Source organism: Micrasema longulum, unplaced genomic scaffold (assembly GCF_059751315.1).
Source record: "Micrasema longulum isolate JH-2025_06_02 unplaced genomic scaffold, ASM5975131v1 h1tg000802l, whole genome shotgun sequence".
Taxonomy (NCBI): Eukaryota; Metazoa; Arthropoda; class Insecta; order Trichoptera; family Brachycentridae; genus Micrasema; species Micrasema longulum.
The window spans coordinates 185264-207283 of NW_028277994.1; the positions used below are offsets into that span (position 1 = coordinate 185264).

The 22020-nt window shown below is 33.0% G+C and overlaps 3 protein-coding genes across 3 annotated transcripts; all 3 read right to left on the minus strand.

Annotated features, from left to right (window-relative positions):
- Window positions 1–18: 18 nt before the first annotated feature.
- Window positions 19–4657, minus strand: LOC148278958 (basic juvenile hormone-suppressible protein 2-like). Its single transcript, XM_088230633.1, has 5 exons — window positions 4535–4657; window positions 2512–2636; window positions 1604–2431; window positions 1407–1525; window positions 19–1198 (listed from the first exon to the last, which is right to left on the minus strand). Exons 1-5 carry the CDS (start codon window positions 4614–4616, stop codon window positions 304–306), a joined length of 2049 nt encoding a protein of 682 aa, XP_088086759.1. The 5' UTR covers window positions 4617–4657; the 3' UTR covers window positions 19–303.
- Window positions 4658–9532: 4875 nt separating this feature from the next.
- Window positions 9533–12502, minus strand: LOC148278959 (arylphorin subunit beta-like). The gene is made up of 5 exons (XM_088230634.1): window positions 12400–12502; window positions 12178–12308; window positions 11198–12022; window positions 10957–11105; window positions 9533–10583 (listed from the first exon to the last, which is right to left on the minus strand). The coding sequence occupies exons 1-5, from the start codon at window positions 12476–12478 to the stop codon at window positions 9674–9676; spliced, it is 2094 nt and encodes a 697-aa protein (XP_088086760.1). The 5' UTR covers window positions 12479–12502; the 3' UTR covers window positions 9533–9673.
- Window positions 12503–17059: 4557 nt separating this feature from the next.
- Window positions 17060–19878, minus strand: LOC148278960 (arylphorin subunit beta-like). Its single transcript, XM_088230636.1, has 5 exons — window positions 19776–19878; window positions 19539–19669; window positions 18563–19387; window positions 18322–18470; window positions 17060–18093 (listed from the first exon to the last, which is right to left on the minus strand). The coding sequence occupies exons 1-5, from the start codon at window positions 19852–19854 to the stop codon at window positions 17184–17186; spliced, it is 2094 nt and encodes a 697-aa protein (XP_088086762.1). The 5' UTR covers window positions 19855–19878; the 3' UTR covers window positions 17060–17183.
- Window positions 19879–22020: the final 2142 nt, after the last annotated feature.

The following is a 22020-nucleotide window of genomic DNA, read 5'->3' on the forward strand; positions in this document are numbered from 1 at the left end:
AAGTAAAAAATAGAAATACTCAAAGGTGAAAAAATATTTTATTTTTTTTAAAAACATATTTTTAGAAACATTTATAATTACCAACAAAGAAAAAAAATCCGGAAAACACTGTGAAAAAAACCCAAAAATTATTGTAATACTAATTATAAAATTTGTATAATGTTCCAAATTGTAATCTTATCCACTTATAAATTTCTTAACAATGAAAACATCATTTTTTTGCTCTATGTTTTCTTGATTATACTCATATACCATTTTCGTTCTATACACATTAAATTATAGGTGTTAAGTTTTCGGCTTTGGTTACTCACTAGGACGGGAATCTTCATGGAAAATTTTCACTTCGGTAAAGTAAATATTCGGTTTGAAGAATGTTTTTGCATCGATAGTGCGGTCAAAGGGGAAACCGAGAGTGCGAGTCTCGTAGAATCGATTTCCTGACTCTACACATACTCCGGAATCGTACTTGGGATAGTGCTTGCTACCGAGAGACTGTTGAGGGCTGAATGAAGTCACGACTACGTAAACCAAACACTCGAATCCAATTTTTGATCCTTTGGGTATTAGGAGATTGAGGGGCCAACCAGAAATATCTTCACTGTCATTATTATTTATAGTCTTATTATTACGAAGGGTATTTTCGACCATTTCGTAAATTTTTCGAGATGATGTAATTTTCTTCGAGCTATGAGCAAACTGTGTGGATTTACGAGTAATAGTATTTTCCCCGCTGTTTAGATGGATCTTGAAAAAATCTAACTGTATGAAGTTGCGCTTGTTTTCATTCAGGGAAATCGAGCGACCGAACTGGTCATTCTTCGGAGCGAGGAATACTCTCACTGAAGCGTCAGTGTCTTTGGCTGTGGTCACATTAATGGTCACAGAAAAGGGCACATGATTGAGGCGGGATTGGGTTGCAGCAAAAGTGAATATGTCCTTTTCCTTCTCAATTTCTTCCCTCGATTGGAAAACTCCATTCGTAATATCGAAATCAAATGACTCGAAGTATGTGGTGAGAGGAGTTATGTGAAATCCTTCAATATTTACTCCTTCAAATGTCAACTCGTCTTTGGTATAGGGAGGCAACTTATCATTAAAGCGATGGAAGTTTTGTAATAAGCGTGCATACAACTGGTAGAACATGGGATCACGTGTCGTGGAGTATTCTTGTTCCAAAGTAGATGGAGTGTAGTAGTTACTGAAAGTCAAAATAATAATTATTATTCATGTAAATATTTTGTAGTGTTATAAAATGAATTACCGCGATCGAAATATGGATAAACTAGTATAAACCACTAACATAAGTTACCAAGTTGACCACTTTAAAAACATTGCTTGTGGACTTAAATATGACATATTGTAGAAACATATGTAGTAAGCGCTTCAAATAAGAAATTAAATCTCACCTATTTTCTGCTCCGCCTAGCAATTTACGAGCTAAAACCATGAGATTCGTATTGCCTCTTATCAATTTACTTAGAGTAATAAAATCTTCAGGTTCTTTCAACGATACCTTTAATCCTCCCTGTAAATAAAGAAAATGTTTTAATTTATTGATATAAAAGGGGAATTTTATAAATAATTCTCATCATTCAATTCATACCAAAGTAACCTGTCCATCATTTATCGCATCGCGGATTCGTCTTTCCCAATCGTCAATGTCTTGCAAGTCGTTTGCGCTACTGCAAGGATTGATAGTATAATAAGCCGGTCTTACTGGACCTGGTGCACCCGTATGAGTAGCTGTTTGAGGGTTGTACTGCGTCTTGATTGGATCGTGCCAAGAGAACTTAGGAATATTACCAAGAGTATTCGAGAACCTTGCCATTGTGTATCTTGCCAGAAGTTGTTGATGTACAAAGTAAAATACTTCATCACGTCTTTTCTCGATATCTTCAATTGTATGCGTCATTACGTTCAAACATTTCATGTGAATGTTGTAATAGTAATTGTTCAATCCTAGGTCATTGGTGAAGTACGAGAGCTTAGTTTCCTTGTCGTTATATTCGTAAGAGAATATGTTCGTGAGAGAGTATGTCGAGTCGTCGTGAACATCAACTCCATATAATTTAGCCAGTTTGTGATCAGTTACATATCCCTGAGTTTTGATGCGACTGCTCTTTCGTAGGACTCCGTAGTTGGTAAAGAAAAACGGAAAAGTCTCGTAAAATGGTGGCAAAAGAATTCCCTGGGTATCTATTCTGTAGGTGACGGCAAGGGTCAGAATGTAAGTGAAAATGATTTCATTAACAGATTCACGAGCCCAAGAAGCTATCTCGAAGAATGTTTTGTAGTCTTTAGCGTAATAAAATAACTCAAATAACGCGTTGCCTTCAATCACTTGGCGCTTGTCTGAAGCTGCTGCAATTTTGTTTTTGGTTGTTAATCCACCTTTTACAATATTCAACCAATTTGTGACGACATCGGGTTTCTGAAAACATTAGTTTAAAAAAAAAAAAAACAATATCCATATGATGTATAATATTTTTATTGAGTACTCAGGATACTGACCAAAAAATAATTTTCTCGTGTGGCGAAAAATTCCTTGGCGGGTTGAACTCGTCGAACTCCAAAACTTATTAAATGGTTTAATAGATCGTAAATATTTTTTTGTTTCGTCAATAGCTCTCTTCCGGCTGAAAATAATGAAGAATGATTACTTTTTATTTGTTTGTATGTTTAACGGAGAATAAAACTATTGGAACTAATTAAACTTTTTTCAAAAGTTGGTAATTATAAAAAAAATATTAAGATAAATTAATGCACTCGAGAATTTCCGAATAACAAAGAGAAGTTGTGTAATATCAAAATTTACAAAATGCTAAACTAAAAAGGATCAATTGGATGAGAACATGAATGTATTCATAAATTATATTTTTATCAGATTTTTGCATGGTCCCTAAATTCCAACCTTATTTTTATATCATTTACGTACTAAATACGCTAAAATTGAGTTCGTGAAATTCTTGAAATGATTGTTACAATTATCGCATAATAACGTCTAATTGTAAAGGAAATACGGTCCATATCAAAAACATATGTATATATTTAAAACTAGAATAGCCGTATTTTTTTTTAATTGATTTATTTTCTATGTTTTGTAAACGTATTTTGTTGCTGTTAATACTTTAGGCAAAAAGTAAGTGTGGGATTATTATTATTATTTTTGCATTTTTATAATGAAGCATGTAATGTTAATTGGATACATATTTTTAAAGGTTTTATTGTTTTAAACATAATTCTCTTAACATATTACAACAGAGATTAATAACATTATTGAAAAGGTAATATGACAGTCTAAGCATCTACAGGGCCTATGACCTGTCATTGGCTGGTCTAAGTGGCCTCTTTACACACTGTGTAACAATTATCATTCTGCCCATATTTGAACATCTATATTCCTTCAGTTCTTTAATATGTTGATGTTTTTGAAGTTATAGAGCTGAAACCTTTATTTATGCGGGTGAGATTCATCTAATTGAATTATTTCACCTACATACAAATTCTTATTTTTTCAATTTCTATACTTCTTCATGGACCGGGGTGGATTTATTAACAATATTTTGAGTTTGTCCAATTTTTTGTAGACAAGGACTGGATTTAACTCCCCGAGGAGATGAATTCTCTTACCTTAATTTAAATAATGAAATCGATAAATCTCACAGATTTGTGTTTTTGGTTAATGAATAAGTAAATAATGTACGGTAGCTTTTAAATTAAAATTTTAAGCTTTAATATTTTAATGTTTTAACATTTATAATAACATTATAATATTTACTTTGAAAAAGAATCTGTTGTACAAACTTTCAGAAAAAAACCCCACTTTACAAAATTCTCGAAACTCAAGATTTCCAAATTATTTAATTTTACACAGATGCAATACAATTGCATCTTTCAAAAATCCTAAAATAAATTACAAATATTAAAACATTTCATTCTAAATTAAAAAACAAAAATAACACACCCTATTTTGAACTTCATACAGTGGAAAATTGTGTATCTTTTAGAATATTATATCTAATTTTAAGGGATCTGTTAGTAAAAAAAGAAATGTAAATAAAATATAAAACATACTCGTAAATGTATACTATCTAATACATATCTATAAAACTCAATGTAAATCGAACTCCGTCTCTAAACAAAAGTTTTCACTCTATTAGAGAGGTAGAAACGTTATTTTATACTTATTTTGTTAAGATTTCTCCATTAATATATATATTTTTGAATATGTAATATGTACTATTTAAAATAACCAGAAATTAGAAAATGTTTTATAATTTAAAAAATAATACAAAGTGGGGAATGTTGTAGAATTCTACATAAAAGTGGCCACTTGAACCCAACCTATGACAGGTCATAAGCCCTGTAAACGCTCGAATATCCATAATCTTGAAACAAAAATTCTACCCATCTCTGTAGTGATATAAAATAATAATACAAAGTGGTTTAAATTAATAAAATAATGACTTTAAATAAATGTACTGTGTTGATGTTTAAAAAAAACATAATATTATACTAAATGTATTCCACTTACAGTTTTGTTCTTTCTCAAGGGAAGCTGACTCCGTCAAAATAAACAAGAGGAACAAAGCAAAATACTTCAGCTTCCACACCATGATCTCGCTCTGCTGATCTTTGACTGCGCTAATGTCATCCTCTTTATGTATTTTACAAAATGAACCAACGTATTATTGGGTCAATTGGCCGACTTTTAAAAACATCGAATTATTTCTGTCTCCCTAGTCTGATGGTTTCGAACATTTTCGATTTTACATTCTAACGAAAAAATAAATATTTCGTGGCTTGCAAATATTGAGAAGGTGATTGAATTTGAATTGAGTGTAGAACCAATGAGTACCAATTTACGAAATTGTCTATTAAAAATGACTGAAAAATTAACGAAGGAATTTTGTTGAATAAAAGTAAATGATTCCGCAAGTAATGACGATGAAAAAATTTTTTTTTAGATTTTAACGAGAGGAACTCTCCTGGTAAATGGTGAGTCAGTGTAGTACATATGGGTTTAACAAATGTGGCTGCGTCGTGGGTGCGGTCGAAGGAGAAGCCGAGAGGAAGGCTCTCGTAGAAGCGGAGTCCGGTGCTCCGACCGCTACAGGAATCGTAATCGTGTGGGTACTCGCTTGGGCTGTAGGCGTCAGCCATTGGGCTGGTGACCACGACGTGCCTCCCTTGGTACTCTTAGGTAGCAGCAGGTTAAGAAGTCAGTCATTGCAAACGCGAGTGGTAGCACTTGAATCACAATTGCAAATGTCCATTATAGTAATTTCATATATTTGCTAGGCAGATTGGATTATTATTATCATTGATATTTAATTTCTTAGTTCCGAAGTCTGTCATTGTCACCAAAAGATAAATTGGAAAAGAACGGTACAAAATATTAATTTAGTTCATATCTAGAGACATAGGTTTCCCCGGATAATACATCAAATTTAATTTTAATTTACCATCCATTCTCTCAAGACGAGAATTTCACAAGTATCGGTCACCAGAGAATCTTTCATTTTCAATCCAAGAGCTAACAAACTGAGTAAATAAACGAAAATTACCACCATTTTTTAAGTCGATCGACTGAGGCCCGTAAGGCCGATTTAATAGTGCCAAAAGGACAGATCAATTAAGGCCCGTAGGGTCGAATTTACTAGCACGTTACAGTCGCCAACAGCGGACTGTTATTATTTTAAATTACAGAATTTTCACTATTCAATTTTAATCGCTGAATAATTGAACTTTTTGCCTCTATATGAGTATGTATTTAATATATCTGTTTAATTTGTGTGATTTTGATGGCATTATTTTGAGTGGCAGAATATTCGTTATTACATTTAGATTATTATTTTTACTAATAAAAAAATACAAAAATATTTACATATATATATATTAAAGGATTACTCTGAAAAAGAAAAAATCTATTGTGAGGCCAAAGGGGTGGCATTTCTAGGTGCTCGAAAATCCTAAACAGCCGTTGCCTGAAGGGCAACCGAGGCCCGTAGGGCCAATAAAAGAGGGACAATTACATGTGGCCCGTGGGCCGAATTTTCAATTACTGTCACGCAGAGCCTGCAGGTGTGAAGTCCTACGGTTATATTTTAAAGAAAAATGGATATTATGAAGAAGTGTCGGAAGACTAAATTGGTCTTTAGAAATCACCAAGAAAAAATAAGAATCGAACTTGTGAATTTGCTGAAAGAAATCTGAAATAAAATCTTAGGGGTTTAAAGACGTAAAAAATGTATTTTTTCTTTAGGAGAACAAGCTTTAGTAATTTGGTAGTATAATGTTCTGGCGATAAGAGGGCTTTAAGCATAGATTAAGATATTTATCTAAATATTTTTAAAAAATTAACTTAATTTTTTATAGGTTTATATCACATACTTTATAATTTTGTATCTCCATTTTCTGTTGCCTACATGTTTATTTGTTATTACCTTATACTTGTTTTTGTTTGCTAGAATACTCAATGAACCTTATTTGTATTTCAGTATTTGCAAACGTATTTTACATTTTTTTAATGAATTCATTTCATTGTTTTCTATCCTTGCATTCTTTATTTATGTATTTACTGTTTTTTGTGTTTAACTTCATTCTTTTTACTTTATTTAGCTTAGTATTTTTATAATTTCACATTCTTTTTCTGTACATTAAGTTATTTAATTGTTTGTGTATTAATTTTAAGAACGTTAGCATTACTGAGCAAAATAAATAACAGCTGCGCGTTGGAGCTGCATGGAATGATGTTTTTAACTAAACATTGGATACATTTACTAACGCGAAAAATACAAACTATGGTTTGCAATGTAATTTTTTCTGATAATATGTTATAGATAAATAATTTAAATCATTATTATCGATGTCAAACAAATATGGTAAGCAACTAATAATCGCTTGTATGGCCAATTCGCCCCTGTTCAGTATTTACGGAAAGAGAAGATTAATTTTTAAATTCTGACGATAAGGTATGTTTTATAGGGAATCGAATATTATTCAGAGTAACATTTTAGTGCTGGAACGAATAAGCAGGTTAAAAATAACATGCCTTTTTTTTTTTTAGATAAAAACACATTTAGAGACGTCTTACATTGATTCTGATGTCGATGAACACTATATTTCAGATATTGGCCAAAATGAGGTGGTATATTTGTTAGTTCCGTAATTATTTGTTTATTTTGTTATACAGTTGTTAATCATATTTATTCTAATTGTCTTTACTTTGTACATTAATATATACATAATATATACCTACAGTTCGAAACCAAAACAACTCTACCCCTTCATTAGACACAGCATTGTTGACTTGGTAAAAGGACGCAGAAATGATAGCGGGGTGTATAAACTTTTTTTTTTGTTTATTAAAAGAAAACTGCAGCTATTATAACAAAAAAATGCAATATTTACAAATAAACCAAAATTATGGGCCAATTATATTTTTCTCTATCATAATAATTTCCTTTCCGCACCTAATGGTGCATAGGGTACTGCATTGGTACATCAATAGCAGCTATTTTGATCATTTTTGTTACAAGAAGGTAAGATGATTAGTCTTACGCTTCAGGTACCAGTCCAGGTACTATGAAATATTCTAGTGTGAAAACACCCTTTTAAATAAATATTTCACATCAACCATGTCGGGAATCGAACCCGAAACCTTTTTAATAGTAAGCAAACGCGCTGACCATTAACACCACGCGGCCAACTAATTTTTCTGAATACCTATAACTAAAACAATGTCAAAAAATAAGAAAAAAAAGTCTACCCGTGATACGCCACTCCGTATTATTCGACTTGTAAAAAAAAAAATTAACAATAATAATGAAATAGAACATATGAAAACAAAATGTTTACTCGGTATTAAAAAATCTTTTCACCAGCGGGTTCATACTAAGTAACCCCAGATCAGCCTTCTCTCCTTTCTTATTTAAAACAAGAGAAAATAAATATAATATGAAAGTATACAAGAAAATAAAGTCTGTAAAACATTTTTAAATACGTACAGTAAAGTTAGATAAAATTATAATTGTTATCTGAAATTTTGGTTATTTTCTTTATAGTTATTTAGAGTGAGGAAATATATATCGATTTCAGAAAAAAATTGTTGTACCAATTTAGGATTTTGGGAAAATGTTCATTCTTGTTGTTATTTGTGCTTCAAATTCCAACTTAAAACAGTTGTTGGAGCCGAGTTGTATGTTGAGGGATACGAATTTCAATTTTCTCAAGCAGTTATGGGCAATCTAAGTTGTTATTGACTGTTCTGTAAAGGAAGACGGTACCAGCGATGGTCCTTCTAGATTTTAAGGTATCGACTATGTGATGTACTGCAGCTTCTTCATAGTTATTAAAATGTAAACTTTAACGATGGCGTAGGTGCTGCAATTTTTTTTTTGCAATCCTTTAAATTCTTCAAATATATTTGGAATATTGAGGAGACCAGGCTGTGGAGTAATACTCAAGGATAATGCGTATACGCGCAAAATATAATGTTTTGAGTTGAGATTTTGTAAGCTTTGCTTACCGTCAACTCAGTATGGTTTTATAAGTCAATTTTTAATTTAAATATACACCAAGGTCGCGAATACAGTCTACTTCGGTAATTTCGCGTTCATTTACAAGATAAGACGATGATTAAAAAAAAAAAAAAGGAAATATTTGCGTTCTTATTATTTACCCGAATATTTCAATTTTGGGGGCATTTTCAACGAGTTGTAAATAACTTACTATTTAAAAATGGAAATCAAGTTGGGGTAGAGTGGGGTTCGAACCTCGGACCTCTGATACGTGAGTCTGCAACACTAGCCACGGGACCACAACCCGATTTTTAAATTTTTATTTCTGGTAAAGGACATTTGTAGTATTTAGAGACATTTAAATAGAGGCTAATGTATATTGTAAATAAGACTTATTATTTATTATTAATATTTAAAGCGTTAACTTTGTGGTCAAAAATTTAAAAAATGTAATTAAATATTTGTATATAACCATTTACCGACTTTCCTATGTCTACCGGTTTCAAGACGTACCAGTCTCTTCGTCAGGACACCAATCAAACCAACATTCTAAACCCACTTCGCGTAAGAACGAAGAGTAATCTTGTTTAATTGTTAGATATTCTGGAATAGTTATGGCAACTTTTGTGATTCTTCCCGAGTTCTGGAGTTTATAATGTTTACGTTTAATAGCAATTCTGTAAACTTATCGAGTTCGACATTCTACTATGGGCGGGGTTTCCAGTTAGAATGTTTTCTAGTGGGTATACTTTTCAAATTGGAAATTTTCCTTTCTTATACCCGTATGCAGAGACAAAACTTAAGGTGAGGAAAGTACATCCTATTGTCTTCACTTTCGGGTTATTCTCTGCATATGAAATTAGCGCTGTAAAAAGTTTGTACCGACCATGTTAGAAACTTTTACCTCTTTCATAGGTTTCAAATGGTAGATATTAAAATAAAATGAAAAACTGAGAGCAGTGACACAAATACATCCAAAATGCATTTTTAAATATTCAAATAAAAATCTGTTATGGGTTTCTAAAAAATGTTTATTGCCGAATACAGAGGTACACAAAAAAATGGTGACTTTTACATTTCATAGAAACTTTGAACTCCGTCAATTTTCAATTTATTTCATAAGGTCATAAATAATTATTATTTAATCGATCTTAGTGAGATTCGTTGGTTGAAAAGAAATCCTTGTGGTAGATGGTGACGTCAGTGTAGTACATATTTGGTGTGAAGAAAGTGGCCGCATCAAGGGTGCGATCGAAGGGGAAGCCGAGAGGACGGCTCTCGTAGAAGCGGTGTCCGGTGCTCAGGTCGCTACCGGAGTCGTACTTGTGCGGGTACTCGCTCGGGCTGAAGGGAGAGGCCATCGGGCTGAAGGGGGTGACCACGACGTACACGTAGTACTCCATGCCTCCCTTGGTACCCTTAGGTAGCAGCAGGTTAAGGGGCCAGCCGGTGTACTCCTCGGCTTCATCAACGTAGAACTCTTTCTTATCCTTAAGGGCGGTGTACACCTTGTTGTACAGTGTGCGAGTTGAATCAAAGTCGGCCGATGTATGCGCGAAGTCTGTGGACTTGCGTTCGATGGTGTTCTTTCCGCTCTTCAAGTGGTATTTGAAGAAGTCGACCTGGACGAAGTTGTGTCTGTTCTCATTCAGCTTAGTAGCATGACCGAACTCGTCATATTTGGGGGCGAAGAATACTCTCACGGTGGCTTCAGTGTCCTTAGTAGAAGAAATATCAAAAGTGGCGGAGAATGGCTTATTGTTAAGGCGAGTTTGGCGAGCTGCAAAAGTGAATTTCTCCTTGTGGCTCTCGATCTCTTCCTTGGACTGGAAAACTCCGTTGGTGACATCGAACTCGAATGGTTCGAAATAGGTGGTAAGAGGAGTGAAATGAACTTTATCGACAGTTACGCCATCGAAGAATAATTCCTCCTTTGTGTATGAAGGGAAGTTGTTCTTGAAGTTGTAGAAGTAGTTGAACAGACGGGAATAGAATTGGTAGAATATTGGGTCACGTGTGGCGGAGAAATAGTTTTCGAAAGCAGATGGAATGTAGTTATGGCTAAAAAAAGAAAATAAATAATATAAAAAAATATTTATAAATCCTTAATCCTCGAAACATTTATAAAATTTTAGTACTAAAAGTATGATCACTAGTTCGAATATAAAATTAAAACTTTTAACAGAAAATATATTAAAATATAAACCACGAAAGAATTTCTTTTTTTTAAATGAAATATACTAGTTTTGTTAATGTATGAGATAATAAAAAAAGTGATTACGAATTATTACGTACTTGTCTACTTTGCTATTGAGCGATTATAATAAAAACAGCCACATGGTAAGAGGAAATATTTTTTAAAAACGAAATAATATAAACGTTTTGTTTTATTTTCCATAAGAAAATAATTTTTCGTAGTTTTATTTTTACGTACCTGTCTTCTGAGCCTCCCAGCATCTTACGAGCTGAAGTGAAGTAGTAATCGTGGAAGTCGGAGAATCCTAGTTCAGCATTTCCTTGTACGAAATTAGCGAAATCATTCATATCTTCAGGTTTGTATGCGGAGTACTTCTTACCGTCAGCCTAGAATAAAAGAAAAAACATTTGCATAAATTTTTCAATATTCCATTTTAAAAAGCAATAAAGTGTTACATTCAAAATAATAAGGTTTATACCCCGTAGAAGAATTTGTAGTGGATGGCATCGCGGATGCGCCTTTCATAATCTTGGAACTCATTCAGTTCATAATAGTTCTCTTCGGTGTAGAGATGGAAATAGTCGGGCCTGGCAGGTGTTGGGGCTCCGGTATAGGCAACAGTCTGTGGGTTGAATCCAGTCTTGATTGGCTTGTACCACGAGAACTGAGGAATGTCACCGAGACCGCTGGTGTACCTAGCCATTGTGTATCTGGCCAAGATTTGTTGGTATACGAAGTAGAACAGTTCACCGCGCCTCTCCTTGTTCAAACCGAACTCTTCTCCTCCGAACCAGAATGGATAGTTGACATGGAAGTTGTAATAATAATTGCTCAAACCGAGATCGTTGGTGAAGTATGACAAGAAGAAATCTTCATCTCCATGTTCATATGTGAAGTTGTTTGCAATGGTGTAAGTGAACTCATCGTGAGCCTCGATTCCATTGCATTTAGCCAACTTGGGATCGGTGATGTATCCTTGAGTCTTCACGCGATTGCACTTCTGCATGACATCGTAGTGAGTGAAGAAGGAGGGGAACATTTCGTAGAATGGAGGCACAACAACACCCTGTGTGTCGGCTCTGTGGTGAACGGCGAGGGTGAAGGAGTAAGTGAAGATCATTTCGTTGAAAGCTTGACGGGCCCAGGTGGCAGTCTTGAAGAAGGTCTCGTAGTCCTTGGCGTAATAGAAAACATCGAATAACGCAACAGTTTCCTTAAAGTGATAAATCTTAGCAGGAATGGTGTTCTTGGGAGTGAGTCCACCCTTGACTACTTGGAGGAAATGTTTCACTACTTCTGGTTTCTGAAAAAGAAATATGTTTTGAAAATTTCAATTTAATTTTAAATACGTATCTAAAACATTGTCAGTGTACTTATGAATTGAATTGGATACTCTGTAATGTTCTCAATGTAACTAAATAATAAAAAAATGGAATGAATAAAATGATAGTAACTTACTGAAAACTTATCAAAATATGTGGTGAAAAATTCCTTAGCAGTCGGGTAGCGCTGAGCTCCATAAAAATATGTCATGGGGTGATTCAACAAGTCATAGATGTTATTCTGTTTATTAAGGAACTCTGGAGAGGCTGAAAAACAAATTATTTTCATAATGGATTTCCCATTAACATGTGCACAAAAGCCATTTTAATTTATTCATATTTATGTATAATAACTTACCAGCTGTGTGAGAGTGGCCATTATCCAGGGAGGCAGCCTTCGCCAGAGCGACCAACAAGAACAGAGCTAGGAACTTCATCTTGCTCAGGTCTTCTTCGACTGTAATTAGCACTAGAACACCGCGGCTTTTATACTTAGCGCGAGAACATTATCTTTTATTATAGAAACAGATTACACAGAGAAACGAAGTCAATTCTTCATTATTTTATATCAAGTTAGTATGAAATTTGGTTCATTGGTGAGTAGATAGTTCGCCATTCTTGTAGAAGCGTAATAAAAAAAAGTAATAAAAAGTGAGTTCGGGTGTATTTAATATATATTTATTTTTGGTACGCCGTTAAAATAAAACAAATGCATTTTAGAATTTCTTCCAGATATGATTTTATGTTTATTTACACTTTCGTGATAATCTGTGTATTTAATAATACGGTGCTTATTTTCACTATTCTATGTATTTAATAATACGATGATCATTTGCACTTTTGTGTTAATCTATGTATATATTTTATAACACGATGCTCATTTGCACTTTCCTGATAATCTATGTATTTAATATTAGGATGCAATTTTTTTTTTAATTTGTAATATTTTTTTACGTTATTAAAACATACTTTGAGCCATTTCAACACATTTTCATTCTAGTTTTTTGGCATACTTTTATATTAGTATACATGAACGATTATTATAGTTTGTTGTTATTTTTAAGGTTGAATGAAATGTGAAAAAAAGTTATCCGTTTTTGTTATATGATTGCAATACTTTTGCAACAATAAAATTATTTTTTACAAAACATTTATTTAATTAAAAATTTCCTGTTTCATAGTTAGTTTTTGTTAGCATGTTTGACTTATTTATTACATAATACATTTTTAAAAAGTTTTGTCAATGGGTTTTTATGCTTTATTTATTGATTTGGCGTTTATTTGTAAAACTCCATATTTATACTTTTAATATAACAATTAAACACTGATTGAGTCTACCGAACACTTTATTTTATTTTTTACAATTTAAAAACAAAAAGTTCCGTGACAACTGTTTCGCCTTGTTAGTGTTCAGTAGACTCAAATCACTGTTTGATTTTTATATTAAAAGTATATCTTATAATTTACCTAAATATTTCGATTTCGGGGGCCACTTTCATCTCGTTGTCACTTACTTAAAACGAACAAACCATACACCGTTCCCCGTAGGGATAGGGAGATAGGATAGAAGGTCAAATCACCCTGTCTTTGCATTCGGACCTCTCTTCCTCTACATCCATACATCTTCTCGTGCACTGACTGTCACTGACTCACTATTAGAAAATGGAATTCATGTTAAGAAAGGTGGGTTCGAACCCCAACAACCCACAACACTAGCAACGGAAAGGAAATTCGATGCATTTCGTATGATACCATACTAAATTGTACTGGTTCGCCTGAACATCAGATCTCAACTCGTACAGTATAGGTAACTTATAAAAAATATCAAACTAAAAATTAGACGTATGCAAATGTATGGAAATATTTCCTGTTAATTATTTTATGTTCTTTTTTTTTATTTTATTTATTTATATATCCGCCCAATGGGCATTTTTATGGACACATTTAAACATAGAAAATTATTATAACAAAATTAGAAAGACTCAATGGTTTATAGTAGACTTGGTGGGAGTGGACGCGGGAGAGAGGTGTTTATAATTGAATTTGATTCAGTGATCGTTTAAAGAAGACAACTTGTTATCAAAGAAATCAAGACTGGTATGTTTGTTGGCAGACCTAAGAATTCTGGGCATAGGGGAATGAAAACCATAGTTTGTTCTATGGTTATCGGTATGAGAGTAAGTTTTGTCTGAGGTTTCTAGTTGGGATATTTAATTTTATTGAGCTCAGTAGTTCAGAATTTACTGTTGGGAAATTCTATTTGCCTTTCATTAGAGTGGCAACATCATTACGTGGCGTTTTGCATGTATTTATTAGCTCACTCATATTATAAAAATATTATATTTTATTTAAGAATATTGTGAAATATATTTCGATACTTTTTTTTTATTTTGGAACAAAATGTGTATTTTACAAAGGTATTTTATACCTTTTATGTATTTAAGTTTTTTGTATAAATTGACAAGTTTAAATACATTAAAAATACGATTAAAATAAATTAAGTTTTTTCAAATATTGTCATGAAGATTTTGAAAAATGTTATAAATTATATTCTGAGTTTCAGGTTTTTTATAATACTTTAGGGTTGATAAATATTAGACAAAAATACGGGAAAAGCTAACCAGCTTGATGATTGAATTTATAATTAAACAATGACTGAGTATGTCCAAATGCTAGCAGACTGGCTGGTTTTCTTCCCTATGGAGTTATTCATCATAGTTATCTTTGACTGTCAACAAAGAAAAATCGATATTTTTGTATGAAAATGAGTATATTTTCCTGAACATTTCGAGTTTTTTCATCAGTAACCTATAATTAAACATGTTTAAAAGAAAAAATGTATGTATACATATTCTGCTTTTTATACAGAAAACTCAATTTTACTTTGTAGATAAAATTTAAGATAAATGTGAACTTCCCATTGTAATCGGGGCCCTACCCATGGTGCGAATATAACAAATGACGGCCATTTTTTCAAGCCTGGGTGTCCTTTGCTGTAATTTACCACTGTAACTGACTCTTTTGGCTTCTTGTTGTTAAAAAAAAACACCGTACCTCCACCATGAATTTTTTTGAGGCACGTTATGTTTTTGTTAGCATGTAAATATTCCAAATAAATCTCACGAAAAAAGTGAAATTTGTTTTTAAAATAATTAACCTTTCTCCATAATATCCCCGTTGTAATTTGTTAACTTTTCGTCAAAATCGGCGAAATGAGTTGAGTTGGGTCGGATATCTTACTTTTTCCTGCAATCTGTTTTGACGAAAACGCAACAATATTGTTTAAATTTAAAATTGACTTTTTATCGGCTCCATTAAATTGTTTCTTATTTAAACTAAGAAAATTAACTAAAAAATTAATAATCACGTTTTTCTTCATTTTGTTTCAAATTCCAACCTTTAATATATAGTTATAATTAAAATATTTATGTTATATGAATATTTTATTAACTATCTAAACTTATTTTATAACTGAGCAAAATATTTTTTTTAAAGTCGGTTGCTTTACACGAGAGAGTTCCGGTATGGCATAAGTTTTAACATTTCATGAAAGTTGAAATTTTAACTTTGCGGATAAAATATTTTTTTCTGAGAATATTGATTATGCTGGTTTTACATGGTGCAAGAAATGTTGAAATAAGTTGCTCAAGATTCGAACACAAAAATACTGTGTCTTCTTACAAAAAAAAGCATTTAACTGCTCGAAAATCCCATCTCTATCAAGCGAATTCTCCGTAATTGCAAGAGAAACGGCATTCAACGGCACCAGTAAAGCTCGTATTACATGAGTCAGAAAATGAGTACACGATCTTGCACAGTTTCTTGTACGATAATGCTTGTGCCAAATCTTGGGTCATTTAATTTGCTGTTCGCTTATTAATTTTTGGGACCAAAAATTGCGCGTAAGAAAGTAGATGTTTTGTTTTTGGCGCCATGGCAGATAACGGGCAGTTTGGCAGTTGACAACTAACAATATATTATTCTGCAATCAACGATCAACAATCAAAATCAGATTTCTGATATACCATAAACACTATCAAAAATCAGTATTTTCATTAAAGAAAGGCAGGTGTGAAATAAAAAAGTACAGTGAAACAAATTAGACCGAGGATAAATAAAGTAACGCAAGCAACAACAAAAAATACGCGTTGATAGTTTGAAGTTGACAGTCGAAAGTTGATAGTTGACAGTTAACATCGCAGGAATGGAATGTGAGCGCCGCTTGTCTAAGTTCAAATATGTGCTCTAATTCATCTGGATTTGACGACAGATTTCACCCAATTTGTGTATTATACGATACAATATTCATTGGATCAAATCTCGCACAACGTCTCGTGTCAAAATTTACAGAAATCTGACTGATGTAATGCGAGCTTTAGAATGATATAAAACGTTTTCTCCTATCGCAACTGCAGAAAGATCACAGATGTCCTCCAGTCCACCTGGAGTATTACCGAATTCCGATTATATTCATTTAGTAGAAAACTTCACCGCTAAAATATTAATTTTCAATACTGAATGTAATGCTGTGAAAAAACATGACCGTCGAATAAGAATGTACGATGGTGTTTCATAAATAAGTTTATGTTACATAATCAAAATGTCTTCTTACAATATTGTTGTTATCATTGCAAGATGTTGTTTGCATAATTTTAAATTATATGCATAAATCTATTTGTTAAACTAATAAAAAGTATAAGTAACAAAGATTAAAAGAGAAATTAATAGAAACGGGGAACCATTTTTAGAGGGGGATTCAAAATACCCCCTAAAAGTGTTAAGCCATCTATCCATCTCTATTGAAATTTCTATGAATCTTGATAAACTCTATAGATGGTTGAATGCAGTACTAATCTACAACTCACAATATTTTTTGTATATTTTTTGTTGTAAATGATAACTCATAAACATATTAAAAAATACCATCAACCGGAGAAAAACATTCTCCAAGGAAAAATTTAAGCAAACTATAGGCTTTTCACTTTTCACATTTGCCAAACCAAAAAAATCAAAAAAAATTCAGTTTCTAAAGCATGTTTATTGTACACACAAGAAAATTTAATGACATTTACATTTTATAGAAACTTCGTCATATTTCGTCATATTCTATTTATTTCGTATTATAAATATTAATTTGTGATCTTAGTGAGACTCGTTGGTTGAAAGAAAATCCTTATGGTAGATTGTGACGTCAGTGTAGTACATATTGGGTGTGAAGAAAGTGGCCGCGTTGAGGGTGCGGTCGAAGGGGAAGCCGAGAGGACGGCTTTCGTAGAAGCGGTGTCCGGTGGTCAGGTCGCTTCCGGAGTCGTACTTGTGAGGGTACTCGCTCGGGCTGAAGGGAGAGGCCATCGGGCTGAAGGGGGTGACCACGACGTACACGTAGTACTCCATGCCTCCCTTGGTACCCTTAGGTAGCAGCATGTTAAGGGGCCAGCCGGTGTACTCCTCGGCTTCATCGACGTAGAACTCTTTCTTATCCTTGAGGGCGGTGTACACCTTGTTGTACAGTGTGTGAGTTGAATCAAAGTCGGCCGATGAATGCGCGAAGTCTGTGGACTTGCGTTCGATGGTGTTCTTTCCGCTCTTCAAGTGGTATTTGAAGAAGTCGACCTGGACAAAGTTGTGCCTGTTCTCATTCAGCTTAGTGGCATGACCGAACTCGTCATATTTGGGGGCGATGAATACTCTCACGGTGGCTTCAGTGTCCTTAGTAGAAGAAACATCAAAAGTGGCGGAGAATGGCTTATTGTTAAGGCGAGTTTGGCGAGCTGCGAAAGTGAATTTCTCCTTGTGGCTCTCAATCTCTTCCTTGGACTGGAAAACTCCGTTGGTGATATCGAACTCGAATGATTCGAAATAGGTTGTAAGAGGAGTGAAGTGAACCTTATCAACAGTGACGCCATCGAAGTATAATTCTTCCTTTGTGTATGAAGGGAAGTTGTTCTTGAAGGTGTAGAAGTAGTTGAACACACGGGAATAGAATTGATAGAACATTGGGTCACGCGTGGCGGAATAATCGTGTTCGAAAGCAGATGGAACGTAGTTATGGCTGAAATCAGGAAATCAATAATATTAAAAATACGTTCACCCTAATCCGGAGAGTTTATAAGGTCTGAGTGCTGGAATATTTATTTAAAAAAGCTTTGATCGACAAAATAAATTATAATATAAACAACCACACAGTAAGAGAGACTATTTTTTATAAAACGAAATAATATAAACGTTTCGTTTTATTTTCCATAAGAAAATAATATAGTATGGTTATATTATTACGTACCTATCTACTGAGCCTCCTAGCATCTTACGAGCTGAAGTAAAGTAGTAATCGTAGAAGTTGGAGAATCCTAGTTCAGCATTTCCTTGTACGAAATTGGCGAAATCATTCATATCTTCTGGTTTGTATGCGGAGTACTTCTTACCGTCAGCCTAGAATAAAATAAAAAAACATTTCCATAAATTTTTAACATTCCATCTTAAAAATCAATAAAGTGTTACATTCAAAATAATAAGGTCTATACCCCGTAGAAGAATTTGTAGTGGATGGCATCGCGGATGCGAGATTCATAATCTTGGAACTCATTCAGTTCATAATAGTTCTCTTCGGTGTAGATATCGAAATAGTCAGGCCTGGCAGGTGTTGGAGCTCCAGTGTAGGCAACAGTCTGTGGGTTGAATCCAGTCTTGATTGGCTTGTACCAGGAGAACTGAGGAATGTCACCGAGACCGCTGGTGTACCTAGCCATTGTGTATCTGGCCAAGATTTGTTGGTATACGAAGTAGAACAGTTCACCGCGCCTCTCCTTGTTCAAACCGAACTCTTCTCCTCCGAACCAGAATGGATAGTTGATATGGAAGTTGTAATAATAATTGCTCAAACCGAGATCGTTGGTGAAGTATGACAAGAAGAAATCTTCATCTCCATGTTCATATGTGAAGTTGTTTGCAATGGTGTAAGTGAACTCATCGTGAGCTTCGATTCCATTGAATTTAGCCAACTTGGGGTCGGTGATGTATCCTTGAGTCTTGACGCGATTGCACTTCTGCATGACATCGTAGTGAGTGAAGAAGGAGGGGAACATTTCGTAGAATGGAGGCACAACAACACCCTGTGTGTCGGCTCTGTGGTGAACGGCGAGGCTGAAGGAGTAAGTGAAGATCATTTCATTGAAAGCTTGACGGGCCCAGGTGGCAGTCTTGAAGAAGGTCTCGTAGTCCTTGGCGTAATAGAAAACATCGAATAACGCAGCAGCTTCCTTAAAGTGATAGAACTTAGAAGGAATGGTGTTCTTGGGAGTGAGTCCACCCTTGACTACTTGGAGGAAATGTTTCACTACTTCAGGTTTCTGAAAAAGAAATGCGTTTTAAAAATTACAATTTAATTTTAAATACGTCTCTAAAACATTGTCAGTGTACTTATTGAATTGGATACTCTGTAATGTTCTCAATGTAACTAGATAATAAAAAAATGGAATGAATTAAATGATAGTAACTTACTGAAAACTTATCAAAATATGTGGTAAAATATTCCTTAGCAGTCGGGTAGCGCTGAGCTCCATAAAAATATGTCATGGGGTGATTCAACAAGTCATAGATGTTATTCTGTTTATTAAGAAACTCCGTGGAGGCTAAAAAAAAACAAATTAATTTAGATACTCATAAAGGATATCCTTTGTACATACATGTGTGGAAAAAGCCATTTTAATTTATCCATAAATATGTATAATAACTTACCAACTGTGTGAGAGTGGCCATTATCCAGGGAGGCAGCCTTCGCCAGAGCGACCAACAAGAACAGAGCTAGGAACTTCATCTTGCTCAGGTCTTCTTCGACTGTAATTAGCACTAGAACACCGCGGCTTTTATACTTAGCGCGAGAACATTATCTTTTTTATATGGAAACAGATAACGCAGAGAAACTAAGTCAATTCTTCATTATTTCGTATAACGTTAGTATGAAATTTGGTGCATTGGTGAGTAGGTATAGTTTTAGTTTGCCACAAAACTTGGAATACGTTGGCTTAAATCAGTGTGTATGTTTAAAATCTTAATATTATTTTCGTAGGTATTCCGTTAAAACAAATACAAAATGGGTATTAGAATTTTACCAAGAAGTGATTTTTTTATTTTCAGTTTCACGAGAAATATATTTTTATTTTTATTTATTTTATAATTACAGAAACGAGGTTTTATTTATTTTGATTTTTCAAAATAATTTCAAATGTTTGTACTAAGTAATTTAAACACATTTTTTTCCAGATCTTTTAGTTTACTTTTAGAAAATATAACTCATTTGTTTTTTTTTACATTACCTCAAATAATTAGTTCTCATTACATACGATTAATTTGATTTTTTTTTCATTTCAAATTAAGTTTGTTTATGAATTTATTAACTTATCGTGACATTTTAGGCTGTGCCCCTGTAAGGCCTTAATAAGTAAGAAACAAAAAATAAACGTGGTAAATAAAATAAATAATAATTGCATGTGATATACATAATAACAATCCAAAAAAATAACAACATTAATAATAATCAAGTGTAAATTATACAAATGTAGTAACTTACACAATATAATTGAAGTATTTAAAATTGAATTGAATTAAAAATTCAATTGCAAATAATTAGAAAACACAATTTTAATTAAAATAATTACACATATACACACTTAAAATAATAAATATTTGAAGATGAAAGAGCCAAATAGTAAAAAAAAAGTGGAAGTGTACTAAGTATTTTTAATTTATTACTTAAATTTAAAATAAGAGCTAAATTACTTTTTACAAAACATTTTTTTAAATAAAATTTACGAATGGCCTAAAATTTTCCCATTTCCTAGTTTTATTCCCGGCTTATCGAATTCAATCCTGTATATATTTTTTTACTCTTGTTTTTTTTTAAAAATGAGTATTCGAATTTTTATTCAGGGTCAAATATCGGACTTCTGATCCGTAAGTCCGAGACGCTAACCACAATTCGTTTTTTTTGTTACAATTTCACTCACATTATAATTTCATTTGAGTATATTGTGAACTGAATACAGTATCGAAATATCGACATGTATTTATTATTGATTAATAAATAGTGTACTTTACACATTATATACCTTTAACACACTTTAGTTTTTTTGTAGAAATAAAAAAGCACATGTAAAAATATACATTAAAGATGAATTAAAACATTATTAAATTCTGACAATTTATTAAGGAATTTAATTTTTAAATATTTTCTATTTTTTGTTAATCAAGACAGGGTAAATGAACAATGTAAACAAAAAACGGGAAAGGCTAACCATTTTTACGATTGTATTTATAGTTTTTTGTTACTACTCACTACCGTCAAATTTCTATAGTTTTTTTTTTCGTATAAGGATTGTTTATTATTACGATGGCGTAAGATTTTTAATCTATTGTAAACCAGCCTTTTTGTAATATTATTTTTAAAAAAAATTTGTGTCAATTTATTTCATGAGTAACTTAAAATAAACTGGTGCGGTTATTTTAATTAATCTCTTTTTACTCAAAAAATATAACGAATGTTCAAAACAAGAGAAAAGTAAACCCACATAAAGTTACATGGCGTGTAGTTCATACTCGTATCTCATATAATTTGATCGAGGTACTCTCTTATAATATAGTATGGAGGAGATTGTCGTAGCGCAAAGTGTGGCCGATGCTACGTCTTTTTGATATTCTGTTGAGCAAGTGTCAATCTTCACCAATCGTGTTTTGTGCTTCATTTGTAATGTGGTTTCTACTTAATTCCTAGTATTTTTTGTAGGACCAGATATCTCTTCTTTCTGTCACAAATGCATCTTGTCTACCAGTCAAATACGATAACCCACACGCAGCATACTATAACATCGCTTTCAAAGCTTCAGGCCCAAATTTTAAAGTTCGAGATTAACAATTAACAATTAGCAAAAATTGTCATTTTTATGTTTTTTCATTATGTATTTTTGTATTATTTAATTTAGTACTC

Bases quoted from the DNA above. Each gene is read 5' to 3' on its own strand.
- LOC148278960 (XM_088230636.1), bottom strand. From the start codon at position 19,854: ATGAAGTTCCTAGCTCTGTTCTTGTTGGTCGCTCTGGCGAAGGCTGCC. The intron at 19,388-19,538 runs GTAAGTTACTAT...TTTCTTTTTCAG, and splicing joins CATATTTTGATAAGTTTTCA to AAACCTGAAGTAGTGAAACA. The intron at 18,471-18,562 runs GTATAGACCTTA...ATTTTATTCTAG, and splicing joins ACTACAAATTCTTCTACGGG to GCTGACGGTAAGAAGTACTC.
- LOC148278958 (XM_088230633.1), bottom strand. From the start codon at position 4,616: ATGGTGTGGAAGCTGAAGTATTTTGCTTTGTTCCTCTTGTTTATTTTG. The intron at 1,526-1,603 runs GTATGAATTGAA...CTTTATTTACAG, and splicing joins ATGATGGACAGGTTACTTTG to GGAGGATTAAAGGTATCGTT. The intron at 1,199-1,406 runs GTGAGATTTAAT...TTTGACTTTCAG, and splicing joins CTAGGCGGAGCAGAAAATAG to TAACTACTACACTCCATCTA.
- LOC148278959 (XM_088230634.1), bottom strand. From the start codon at position 12,478: ATGAAGTTCCTAGCTCTGTTCTTGTTGGTCGCTCTGGCGAAGGCTGCC. The intron at 11,106-11,197 runs GTATAAACCTTA...CTTTTATTCTAG, and splicing joins ACTACAAATTCTTCTACGGG to GCTGACGGTAAGAAGTACTC. The intron at 10,584-10,956 runs GTACGTAAAAAT...TTCTTTTTTTAG, and splicing joins CTGGGAGGCTCAGAAGACAG to CCATAACTACATTCCATCTG.